The following is a 14,237-nucleotide window of genomic DNA, read 5'->3' as shown; positions in this document are numbered from 1 at the left end:
GGATCATGATTCTGGAACTGGATTCAGGATTCTAAACAAGATTTTTCACTCTTATAATATGACTTGCACCAGAATCGTGTACCTGGAACTTGATTCTGATTTTGGATTCTGAAACTATACCTGACTTTAATTCTGGATCTGAGTTCTGTACCTGTATTCTAGATAAAGATTCTGACCTTGGATCTGTATTCTGACCCTGAACCAGTATTCTCTGCTTGGAACCTCTGAATATGAATTTGAGAAGATCTGAATTCTGAGCCTAAATTCGGGACTTCGATTCTGGACCAGAATTCTTACTTTGGACCTGGAATATGGAACGAGATGCTGGAACTTAACTCTTGAATTCTGAACTTTGACCCAGATTTTTGACAGAGTTTTTACCTGAACCTGGATTCTGGAAAATAATTCTCAACTTGGACTTAAACTTTGGTTCTGGACCAACATCCTGATCTCGGATTTGGATTCAGGACCACAACTCCTGACAGAGTTCTGGAATCTAAAACTGGATCCTGAACCTTGACTCTTCACCAGAATTCTGGATCTAGTGTTCTAAGACTAGATCCAGAATGTACCCGGATTGTTCCTAATTGATGCGAATTCCTGAATTTTGGATTTCCGTCACCTGAATTCGGAACATGGACCTGGACTTTAGTTTTGGACATGAATTCTTATCCTGGACCTAGAATTCTGAATTCCTGGAGAAAGTTTGGATCTGAACCTAAATTATGCTTCGGGAAGCAGGATTCTAGACCTTAATTCTGGATTTGAACAAGATTTTGGACTCGAATTCTAAAAATTCAACAGAGATCCGAGGCATCCATCAGAATCATGTCTGTGAACCTGGATTCTAATTCTGAATTCTGAACCTGTACCTGAACTTTCTTCCTGTATTTTGTATCTTATCATTCTCACAAATAATAGATTGGCTTGATTCTGGGTTGTATTTCGCAATGATATATTGAAAATTTTTCCACATTTACTCAGGGCCTATCTCAGAAAGATTTTTTCAACTAGAGAAGCCCACTATTTGCGACTCATTGCCCATCTGTTGTCAATTTTAAGATAACTCCCCACTAAAAAAGAAGCTAGAGCTTTCCAGTGGGTGTAGGGACCACTTTGGGAATCACTGATTTAAAAGGACCACACAAAACGAAATCATGCTCATTCTACCACAACTGACTATATAACATAAAACCATGGTACTTGCGGAAGACTAAATAAAGTAATTTTGATATAAGAATTTTGACAAATCGATAGCATGTAGTTTCAATGACTGTACAAAACTCCTTGAGCTGATTTACCCCATTTTTCCTTTAGTAATATAACATTATATTAATAATATTTAGTTTGACTTAAAAATATAGCACTGAAGCAAATAAAATACGACCTTTCTATTTGAAATCACATTCATCTTCCCTTCACTTAAGCTTTCTTTCGTATTCCAGAAGCAAGAAGGTTGCGGTTGATCGATATCGATTTATATAACGTGAAGAGTTTTAAAATGTTGAAAACAAAGAGATACAATGACCGCACGAATGATGTTATACTGTTTTACCCCAATTCTCTTCAGAAGTTGGATTAAACGATCTAGTGCTGTCATTCCAACTAAATGTACTGGCATCGCTGCAATTGGATACGGAATATGGACCTATTTGCTATGTCATGTTGGATCTGATTTAGATTTGTAGATCAGTGTACTGCAAAAAGTTCAGTCAAAGGAAAACTTGGGGTAATCTGGATTAACACGATTCGAGCGGTTATTGAATTCATTTGTAATATATTTTTCAAGGTTTTCTATGTTATGTAAATCGATTTATGTCAACCGCAATCAGCCTCCTTTCAGAAATTCAAGTAAAGAAACGGAATATGAAAAACAATGGGGTAAAACGAATTAAATGGCCCAATAATGCCATTCTTACTGCATGCATTTGGACTGTTGGAATTTTTCACGTAATATGGGTAAATTGTGATACGTCTTATTCAACCTGCTTCAAAACATGGGAGAAAGGGGCAATCTATAGTCCAGTCCAGACACAGCAGATTGAAGTAGGCGCAATTGCAATTCATACGCGTTTTTCTTTGAACAGGATTCTATTAAACTTCTGTCATGTTATCTCCAAAACTATTTGATTGTTTAAGTTTATACATAATCCTAATCGCACACAGATCGAATTTTTTTGTGATTTTACATCTTATAAGATGCACATAAATGGAGCCAGAGTGAACATTTCAGGCGCCCGAGGTGAATTCAAAAATATTCCCCTCCAAACGAACACACATTATTCAATTTTCCTGTAAGGTTATCTCAAGTAACATTTTCAATTTTAGTAAATACTTGTAGCTCTTTTGAGTGTTACATCAGAAATCCCGAATGGAAAGCTAAATTCTGAAAATGAATTATGAACCTGAGCCCTAATATTGAACTCTCGACTTACTCCTGCATTCTAGACTTGGATTCTGGACCTGAATCTTAGATTCGGCACTAGAATTATAGAATTTGATTCCATATCCGAATTATAAATTTGTATGCTGGAGCTGTATTCAGGTTCTGGGAATGAATTCTGTACCTTAGATCTGAACTTTTATTTAGGACCTGGATTCTGCATCCGATTTCTGGACTTGAATTATGGACCTGAATTGGGAGTCTGGGTTCTGGACCAGAATTATAGGACTGTATTGTGTATCTGAAGTCTGCACATGAACTTTAGTTTTGTATTCTGGAGTAGGATTCTGTAAATGAATTCTGGATCAGGAACTGAATTTTAGACCAGGATTCTGGTTCTAGCGTCTGGGAGTGAATTCTGGACCTGGGTTCAGAGCTTTAATTCAGGACCTGGATTCTGCATCTGATTTCTGGACCTGTAATTGAGACCAGAGTTCTAGAAAGGTATTATAGCACTGGATTCTGGACATGAACTCAGGAGCTGAATTTTGGACACAAATCTTAGACTCTGCATCAGTACTTGGATTCTGGAAATGTATTTTGAACATGAATTCTGGAACTGGATTTCGGACATGAATTATGATATTGGACTCTACACTAGGATTTTGGAAATGAATTTTGGATATCAATTCTGAACATTAACTCTGGATCTGAATTTTGGGTCTAAATTCTACACGTACACTTTGGACTTGCTTTCTGTGCCTATATTCTTAACTAAACTTCGGAGTAGAAGTCTGGATTTTGGTTCTGCACACTTAAATTTTATTACTGAATCTCGGCAAAAAAATGCCGAGATTTGCACAGCTGAGTGCTCGGTAATCGTCTCAGCAAAATGGCTAATTACTGAGAATCTCGGCAATCCTAAATTTGTGAACTATGAATTATTGACGGACTATCCAGTAGAAATTTCGCTTTTAGTTCGGCAAAAACGATCATGAATGGCCGAGTTATCAGTAATTGAACGAAGAAAGAATTGCTCTTCTTTATTCTATAAAATAAATATCATAAACGCTAAGGTGGAAGAAAGAGGATGTTTTATTAATGTTGAATTTAATCTTTAGACAAGCAAACTCCAAAAGAGAACATCATGGCTAAACACAATTTCTAGTGCTCATTAACGCCTCTACCTTTAAATAAGCATATTTTTATAAGTATATATGCATTGTAGATAGTTTTTCATTTCACTTATCTTTGCACGAAATATACAAATTTCTTTCCACACTCCAATTTTTTTTCTAGCTCCACGAGGAACGGCGACGTGGTTCTTTGCAAAATCGAAAAGAGACATTAGATGATAAGTGCCTCACTGAGTTTCAGTAAAAGCTACCTCACTGTGCGAAATCTCGGCAAATGGAGTTGCTGATTTCGGTATATTTGTTGCTTACTGACAAGCTCAGCATAGTATTATGCCAAACTTCGGCAAAAGAATGCGCTTTACCGAGATACCAGCATATTACATTAACGAATTTCGGAAAATAGCATGTTAATTACTGAAGAATCAATATAATGTCGTGTTGCCGATCTAATTCGGCATTTCAATATGTTGAGCTCGAGAATCAATTTTAAGTGTGTGGACTTGGATTTTGTAGCAGAATTCTGGATTCTGGACTTGAATTCTAGACCTTAAAAATAAATCTTGATTTGGTTTCGGTACCTGAATTCTAGACCAGAATTCTACAACTGGATTGTGTATCTGAACTCTGGACACGAATTCTAAATCTGTTCTGGAATTGGGTTTTGTAAATTAATTTTGGAGCTGGATTCTGAATTGAGAACTGGATTTTGAATTTGAATTCTGGTTCTAGAATCCGGAGTTCAGGACTTGACTCCTGAACGTTAGTTCAAAACCTGGACTATGTATCCGATTTTTGGACTTGAATCTTTAACCTAGAATTTGGACCATCATTCGAGACCTGGGTCCTGGATCTGAATAATAGAACTGGATTTTGGACATGAATTCTAGATTTTCGCCCAATACTAGGATTCTGGAAATGAATTTTGGACGTGGATTATGAACCTGAATTCTGCATCTTGAATCTCTGTACCTAGGTTCTGGGAATGAAATCTGAAACCTAGATTCGAAACCCAAATTCTGGAATTGGATTCTGAGCCTGAGTTCCAGAGCTGAAATCTGAACCAGGACCAAAAGTTTTAGAAAATATTTTTTTTCGTTTTATGTTTATTCGTTCCCAGTGAAATTTGTCGACTTGCATAAGTCCGATCATCGGCCCGATTATCGGACCGATTGAGCACGATATGGGGCCGATCGTAGCGCTTCGATCGGCCCGTCATCGGACAATTCTGCACCATTTGGTATTTTTTATGCCAAATGTTTAAGAATTTAAAACTTGGGGAACTTAAATTCAAAAAAAAAATTTTCCTGAAACGAGATCAAAAATTTCAAAATTGACTCTAAAACTCAGGAAAATGTTGAGGTTGAAATTAGTTAGTTTTCTTTATTGAAGAGACTTTCAGCCGGTGGCTGGTTGAGGTTGAAGTAATTATTTTCATGCCAAATGTAATACAATTGCATGAAACATCGACATCTTGTGTCATCTCGACAATAAGTTGAAGAAATTGACAAAGGAAAAAATTAACTATGGTAGTTTTGAGATTTCAGAAATCTAAATATTTTTTTATGGCAAATGTCTTTAAATTGCATGAAACGTCGAGATCTAGTGTCATACAAAACAAAATTATTTTTAGAATCGATTTTCTGGAACTTTGAATTTCGAGACTTCCGAAAATGGAATTTTGAGATTTCCGAACCGAAATCTTGAAATTTCCGAAATCGAAAATTCTCTTTTTTAATGCCAATGTCTTTAAAATATCTTAAACTTCGAGAACTAGTGTTGCCTCAAAAAATTTTGTTTAAAAAAATCGACTCTGGAACTCCGGAATCGAATTTTTATTGTCGAATGTCTTAGAACTGCATTAAATGTTGAATTCTGGTGTTACCTCGAATGGAAAAAAAATCAGCAGAACTCCTACAACAATCATTGCCTCTCATGACAAAGACAAAAAGCGCATTAAAACCCACAGAAACCTGATGAGCATAGAATCCTTTTCCACTGCACAAACCAATCGCCCAGAATGGAAGTCGATTCAATACTAATATCGATTGTGGGAAGAGGCTCAGTTTAAATGATCGCGTCCATTCTACGCGAACTGCAAAGAGATTTAATGCATACGAAATTGTCGTCTTATTTAGGAAAAGCTCTGACTACGGCTTGGTGAAGATTGAAAATTATACATTGTTCGTTATTTATTAAAGTTTCGACAACCAATTATCACAAATATATAGTTTTATCTCTTTGATTCGATGCGACCTGATCACTGTTTCGCATTCCTATATAGAATTCAAAGAGTAGTCCTACGTCAAAACGTCCGATATCAGTTCAGTGAACAGTAGTATAACATAGATGTTTACGCACTTGCACATTTGATTAATAGTCAATTTTCGGGAATGTTAATTCCTTTCAGGGAACCTTTCAGAAAGTTTAATTTTTGCTTTTTAAGGTGTTCGCAGGCTTTCTCTCTGAGAATTAGATCTTTGGTAGGTCCAAGCAAGGATGGCTTTTATCGTATCAAAGAACGTTCACTGGCAACTCTTCAACGATTGAATAAATGCCATCAAAGAGAAACGGAAATCATCGCAACAACACAAACCTGGCATGGCTCATTTAACATAGAATCGACACCAGTGCGAGAGCGAATTTCTCTCGATGACATTTCTGAGAATCAAAGGATAGCACGCTGCTGTGGGGATCCCCTCTGAAGCAACAAACGGTCACTTATTCTCGTTTCGCGATCAGATTCTATACAGGCAGTTGACAATCGCGATAGAATAATTTAACTATTGCCGCTTATTCTAACTTTGTGCATATAACCTTTGTATAAGTTGTGTCTATGAAAATGTCTGTGAATGCTCCACACAAGGGTTTTGGAATATTGCAACCTAGTATGAGAATCATCAAGTTGAATCATCGATTCGATTTTCTGTGATAATTGTCAACTTGCGATTCTCTCTTGGGAAATTCCACACAGCAACGATCATTTTCAGACTGTAAATTTTTTTAAGGGCGTGATATACTCAGAGTATGAAGTGGAGCGAAGAAATGTAGCAAAATTCTCTCACGGTTCATGCATTGATAGACTCGAGTTCTTGTAACATCTTCTACCGGATTGAAAATGTTTTATACAATATAGATAGCAACATAGCAGCTTCTGTCAAATTTTCGGCAATCACCAACACTGGGTCCAAGTTCACAACCACAATCAAGAAGAGAGCATCTCTTGCTCATGAAAAATAATTGTTACGGTCGTCGCTGAATGGCGGTTCTGTATTCTAAACGACTGTAGAATTGCATTTTACATTTTATGAATGATAATGATCATGGCGATGATCTAAAACTTAATCTAGTTTAAAAAGTTTTCCTGAAAAAATCCTCAAGAAATTTTTTTTCATAAAATAATTGTACGTTTTTTTCGCGATTCCATCATGATTTAGCATTCTCCGATTGTTGGCTCCCGAGGCGGTCGCCTCACTCGCCTCACCCTCACTACGGTACTGAATGGAGCGTCGTATTTCACACAAATTTTTATTTAGAAACATGTCAAATTGTGTGATTTGAAATTTACATGGCATGAACTCGAACGAAATAAAACCTGTTTTAATCCACCTAGTGGTGTAATGATGCCTTTCTCATGTACATATAATATTGTGGTCTTCCATTCAAAATTTATCTCTTCCATTTTTGAAACAAACCAAGAGATTGTTTGTGCATTAACTAGTATAACATACAGAATAAAACAATGCTTTGATTGCGTGAGTCATCCACATTTCCACAAACCAAAGAACCGACCACCAACTAACATGACACACAAACTCTACTAGTACGCACTATAAATTACGATTCAAATGTTTGTTGTATCCGAAAATATTTTAAGTGACGGTGTACAATATTGAACACACTTTACCCTATAATTCCGGAACCGGAAGTCGGATCCGGATAAAATTCAGGAATTCCGTGCGGGACCACGAGACCTTTCATTTGAATCTAAGTTTGTGGAAATCGGTCAAACCATCGCTGAGAAAAGTGAGTGAGATCTATTTTGGTATATATGACCACTATTTCCGGTACTTCCGGAACCGGATACCGGGAACGAGGATAGCCGGAATCGGTTTGTTTAGTTGCCTACTGATAATGACTTTCGATTTGTGTGGTTTTGAGACCAGTTTAGAAAATTTTTTACGTTTTTTGTTTCGCCGGTTTAAGTGACGGTGTACAATATTGAACACACTTTACCCTATAATTCCGGAACCGGAAGTCGGATCCGGATGAAATTCAGGAATTCCGTATGGGACCACCAGACCTTTCATTTGAATCTAAGTTTGTGGAGATCGGTCAAACCATCGCTGAGAAAAGTGAGTGAGATCTATTTTGGTATATATGACCACTATTTCCGGTACTTCCGGAACCGGATACCGGGAACCAGGATAGCCGGAATCGGTTTGTTTAGTTGCCTACTGATAATGACTTTCGATTTGTGTGGTTTTGAGACCAGTTTAGAAAATTTTTTACGTTTTTTGTTTCGCCGGTTTAAGTGACGGTGTACAATATTGAACACACTTTACCCTATAATTCCGGAACTGGAAGTCGGATCCGGATGAAATTCAGGAATACCATATGGGCTCACGAGACCTTTCATTTGAATCTAAGTTTGTGGAAATCGGTCAAACCATCGCTGAGAAAAGTGAGTGAGATCTATTTTGGTATATATGACCACTATTTCCGGTATTTCCGGAACCGGATACCGGGAACCAGGATAGCCGGAATCGGTTTGTTTAGTTGCCTACTGATAATGACTTTCGATTTGTGTGGTTTTGAGACCAGTTTAGAAAATTTTTTACGTTTTTTGTTTCGCCGGTTTAAGTGACGGTGTACAATATTGAACACACTTTACCCTATAATTCCGGAACTGGAAGTCGGATCCGGATGAAATTCAGGAATACCGTATGGGATCACGAGACCTTTCATTTGAATCTAAGTTTGTGGAAATCGGTCAAACCATCGCTGAGAAAAGTGAGTGAGATCTATTTCTGTATATATGACCACTATTTCCGGTACTTCCGGAACCGGATACCGGGAACGAGGATAGCCGGAATCGGTTTGTTTAGTTGCCTACTGATAATGACTTTCGATTTGTGTGGTTTTGAGACCAGTTTAGAAAATTTTTTACGTTTTTTGTTTCGCCGGTTTAAGTGACGGTGTACAATATTGAACACACTTTACCCTATAATTCCGGAACCGGAAGTGGGATGCGGATAAAATTCAGGAATTCCGTATGGGACCACAAGACCTTTCATTTAAATCTAAGTTTGTGGAAATCGGTCAAACCATCGCTGAGAAAAGTGAGTGAGATCTATTTTGGTATATATGACCACTATTTCCGGTACTTCCGGAACCGGATACCGGGAACGAAGATAGCCGGATTCGGTTTGTTTAGTTGCCTACTGATAATGACTTTCGATTTGTGTGGTTTTGAGACCAGTTTAGAAAATTTTTTACGTTTTTTGTTTCGCCGGTTTAAGTGACGGTGTACAATATTGAACACACTTTACCCTATAATTCCGGAACCGGAAGTCGGATCCGGATGAAATTCAGGAATTCCGTATGGGACTACGAGACCTTTCATTTGAATCTAAGTTTGTGGAAATCGGTCAAACCATCGCTGAGAAAAGTGAGTGAGATCTATTTTGGTATATATGACCACTATTTCCGGTACTTCCGGAACCGGATACCGGGAACGAGGATAGCCGGAATCGGTTTGTTTAGTTGCCTACTGATAATGACTTTCGATTTGTGTGGTTTTGAGACCAGTTTAGAAATTTTTTTACGTTTTTTGTTTCGCCGGTTTAAGTGACGGTGTACAATATTGAACACACTTTACCCTATAATTCCGGAACCGGAAGTCGGATCCGAATGAAATTTAGGAATTCCGTATGGGACCACGAGACCTTTCATTTGAATCCAAGTTTGTCAAAATCGGTTCAGCCATCTCCGAGAAAACCTAGTGAGATTATTTGACACATACACACACACACATACATACACACACACACACACACACACACACACACACACACACACACACACACACACACACATACACACACACACATACACACACACACATACACACACACACACATACACACACACACACATACACACACACACACATACACACACACACACACACACACACACACACACACACACACACACACACACACACACACACACACACACACACACACACACACACACACACACACACACACACACACACACACACACACACACACACACACACACACACACACACACACACACACACACACACACACACACACACACACACACACACACACACACACATTGCTCAGCTCGACGAACTGAGTCGAATGGTATATGACACTTGGCCCTCCGGGCCAATTTTCACTAGTCGGTTTTTCAAGTGATTGCATAACCTTTCTATATGAGAAAGGCAAAAACAAAAGATCGTTAGCAGCAGCGCGACTTGAACCGAGAAACATTAGATCACAAGCACATCGGTTACTCGACTGAACCACAGAACTCATATCTGTTTATTGAATAATTGATACATATAGCAGCACTTGGTAGCCGAGTGCTAATTACATTCGGAGCGTGTAAAATTCTGTGCGAGTGGAATATTGCGTCATTTGAAAAATTAAGTAGTTGTGAATTGTATCGTTTGTAGAATTCTGTCACCTGTAAAATTGATAATTTTTTTCTGTGCATATACAACTTGAAAGTTAGACTAAAATAATTTTTTTTTAACAATTTTTATTCAGGCCAATTTGCGTATAGCTTTACGTGGCCGATTTACCCATGTTTTTGTTACATAAAATTATTTTTTTATTGTTGGATCTCGTTGTCACCCTTCTTCTAGGGGGAGAGGAGTTTCCATTTCCTTCTAGCGAAGATTGGAGGTCGTTTTGTCCGTTGCTCGTATCATCCATTGCTATATCGTTGGAGTTGTGAGCGGTTTCCGTTTCCTTGTTTTCGTTGATGATCGCCGTCTTGGGTTCATTTGCAGTTGCCGCAGATGCGCTTTGTAAAGGGTGATTTTTTAAGAGCTTGAGAACTTTTTTAAACAATAAAACGCATAAAATTTGCAAAATCTCATCGGTTCTTTATTTTAAACGTTAGATTGGTACATGACATTTACTTTTTGAAGATAATTTCATCTGCCACAACGTCGAATTTTCAGTGAATGGGCCCTAGAAAAGTTGGCAGAAAATCCGCTTTTTTATCGACAAATTTTGTTCAGCGATGAGGCTCATTTCTGGTTGAATGGCTACGTAAATAAGCAAAATTGCCGCATTTGGAGTGAAGAGCAACCAGAAGCCGTTCAAGAACTGCCCATGCATCCCGAAAAATGCACTGTTTCGTGTGGTTTGTACGCTGGTGGAATCATTGGACCGTATTTTTTCAAAGATGCTGTTGGACGCAACGTTACAGTGAATGGCGATCGCTATCGTTCGATGCTAACAAACTTTTTGTTGCCAAAAATGGAAGAACTGAACTTGGTTGACATGTGGTTTCAACAAGATGGCGCTACATGCCACACAGCTCGCGATTCTATGGCCATTTTGAGGGAAAACTTCGGAGAACAATTCATCTCAAGAAATGGACCGGTAAGTTGGCCACCAAGATCATGCGATTTGACGCCTTTAGACTATTTTTTGTGGGGCTACGTCAAGTCTAAAGTCTACAGAAATAAGCCAGTAACTATTCCAGCTTTGGAAGACAACATTTCCGAAGAAATTCGGGCTATTCCGGCCGAAATGCTCGAAAAAGTTGCCCAAAATTGGACTTTCCGAATGGACCACCTAAGACGCAGCCGCGGTCAACATTTAAATGAAATTATCTTCAAAAAGTAAATGTCATGTACCAATCTAACGTTTAAAATAAAGAACCGATGAGATTTTGCAAATTTTATGCGTTTTATTGTTTAAAAAAGTTCTCAAGCTCTTAAAAAATCACCCTTTACATTGATTGCAGTAGATAGTTGGTTAGATGGTGAAGGTGTTTTTGAAACAGGAGCACTGCATTCACTAGTTTCCGTTGTTGAGCGGTTGTCCTTGTTTTTGTTTGTTTTGTTTGTTGACTAAAATAATTAATATTGCAAAAAGGAGAAATCAAGGTATTTCCTGAATCAATTGAAGACACTCAACAGTAGAAAGAGACAGTTTTAAAAGAATATTGACATTCAGATTTAAGGCACTTTCAGAGGAACAAAATTAGTTTCAAATGATTCAGAAAATCATCAATGATCGGAACATCAAAAACTACAATTGAAGAACATCAATATTCGTTCCACACTCGATTCTGACTTCAATATTGTTGTTGCCAGCCAGCGTAACCGCATTTTTAAAAAACACAAAATTCTATTACGATTTAATTTATATTCATCATCTTGTCTCTCCTTTTCCTTTCTCGTTCCCGGAACACCCCGAACGACGGTGCGTTGCGAATCGAATCACTGCCTGTTAACGTCTCCCCGCAGGTTAACGATATGGGAATGCAGCAGTGCCGTTCGACGAAAGTGCAAATCCTCGGTGCGCCCCAGCTTCGGGTCGATCCTCCTAGTGTGACACTTTTTCGAGGCGACTCGTTGCTCATACGGTGTCTTTCCCAGGACTCCGACCAGCAGTACGGTACCCTCGGCTACAGTTGGACCAAAAACGGGGCCCTATTCCAGTCGGCACCCAAATCCGAGCTCTGGGAAGATCTCTACCCGGATGGGAGCATCCTGAAAGTGAAAAATCTCCAGGTGAAATTAAGATTAATGTCAATTGGCTCCGCTTTCCACAGCGTGCATTTAATGGGCTCACTTTTACCTTTTATCCGGTTCTTCTTTCCATCCTCAGAAATCGGTCGTCTACACCTGCATCGTCTCGAACTCGGTGGCACCGATTTCGAAAAGCGTTCACGTAACTGTCGTTGAGCCCGGATCAGTGACACTGTGCCCGAAAAATGCGGATTACGGGGTGAACTGGCCGGCAAGTGCATCGGGCCCCGCAGTGCTGGCGGACTGTCCGAAACGAGGCGATGGTCAGGCCAGAAGGATTTGCGAACAGAGAGATTTCGGGCGCCCGGAATGGCTGACGCCGGATTTCTCCCAGTGCGTTTCAGACGCTGTCATTGAGATTGAGAACGAGGTAAGTTTAGTGGAATGATAGGTGACGTTGACCGGTCAGCAAGGATCAGAGCCAGCTGTAACCTTTTGGAAATTATTCTAGTCGATTTAGTGAAGCGAACCCCAGTAGCCGTAGAAAGATGATCGAAAATAATTTATTCTATTTCCTAGGCAGTGTAATGAGGTGTGATTCCGTTTCAACATATGAAAAACCGCAATTTATTCTTTCCGGGGGAAGCGTGAAATCCATCTAATGACGGCCCCAGTGTCATCAGTTGTTCCCAATCAATATTGAAATTCCGTTCACAACTCGACCGCGTTAATATTCATCACACCCCGAATCCTACCGACATTCGACACCATCGTTTACATTCATGGACGACAAATTTCCAGCAGCATTATTGGGAGCAGAAAGCGTCTGCCGGCACCCTCATTTCACAGCTGGAAGGCTTATTTTATCGTTATCGATTTGGAAAGAATCCTTCTTATTTATGCAAAATAGCTCCATTTCGGTAGACCCGAAGTTTCATTCTTTTCGTTACGCCTTTTGGGGCTTCCAGCGTGGCCGTGGTTCGAACCGTCCTCAGTCTGAACTTTCCAAGCTTTCAGCAGAAATGAATAAATAAAGGACAAGCGGATGACTGCGGACGGGAGGCATCACACGATCATTATCAGTACAAAATTTATTGCATTTTGAGCTGGGATGGTGTAGTGTTAGTCCGTTTCGACTAGTTCAAATTAGGCAATAATGTCTATTAATCGAACCTTCTGAACGGGCTCAATTCGGTAGTCTGTGGTGATTAATGCGATTGATTTGTTTGAATCGTCAATCGTGAAAATAAAAACATTTTTGCGGAACAAATATCATGCGATGAATCCATACTGTGACATGTAATGAAATGAAATGCACTGTGGATACGTTTTACACTGAAAACTTTCATTAGTATTCCACCAACAAAAAAACACGAAGTCTGAATCCATTTGGCAGCCCACATTTATTATTAACATTATCTCATTAAAATAACCCACCGTATTCCAAAGCATCCCCATGATAACATTTGAATAGAATCCAGGATAAAAGCTCTTCTTCTATTTGTTAACTCTTTCTCCTCTTTTCCTTTCATGCTCATCGGATTACGGGGTTCCGTGGAATTCACAAACCAAATCTCACGTTACAACCATCGACTTGAACGTTGAAACGTTGGCTGCCGAAAAAAAAATCATGATCCTCATCATCATCATCGTCATAATCCTCATGAATGAGGAAATGATGCCAACCGCGAAACGCGAAAAATCGTGCCACCCAATCTCGCAATGCCACCCTTCCGCTTTGTGAACAACAACAAAAACATTGGGAAATAAATGCGAAAAAAAAAATTCTACCCAAAACAACAGTTCCGTGGGCTTACTTTCGGCTATCAGAAAACGAATGGAACCAACGTGGTGCAGTCGTGCTTGGAATATGCGATGAAACACTACGCCGGCTTCCTGCCCGGTGAGGGTGGAGTGCTGCTGAGATTACTGCTTGAGGTAAGTAATGATAAACTAACTAACTAACCCC

The 14,237-nt window shown here is 39.1% G+C and overlaps 1 protein-coding gene across 1 annotated transcript in view; it reads left to right on the top strand.

Moving 5' to 3' along the window:
• Positions 1-14,237, top strand: part of LOC131429205 (uncharacterized) — a 443,882-nt gene that overhangs the window by 266,900 nt on the left and 162,745 nt on the right. The window contains exons 9-11 of the mRNA XM_058593255.1: positions 12,044-12,310; positions 12,408-12,698; positions 14,072-14,206. Coding sequence (XP_058449238.1) covers positions 12,044-12,310; positions 12,408-12,698; positions 14,072-14,206 — 693 coding nt within the window. The remainder of the gene's footprint in view (positions 1-12,043; positions 12,311-12,407; positions 12,699-14,071; positions 14,207-14,237) is intronic.

The sequence above is a fragment of the Malaya genurostris genome, chromosome 2 (assembly GCF_030247185.1).
Source record: "Malaya genurostris strain Urasoe2022 chromosome 2, Malgen_1.1, whole genome shotgun sequence".
Taxonomy (NCBI): Eukaryota; Metazoa; Arthropoda; class Insecta; order Diptera; family Culicidae; genus Malaya; species Malaya genurostris.
Note: the sequence above shows the minus strand (reverse complement) of the source record. Positions and strands in the feature narration are given on the sequence as shown.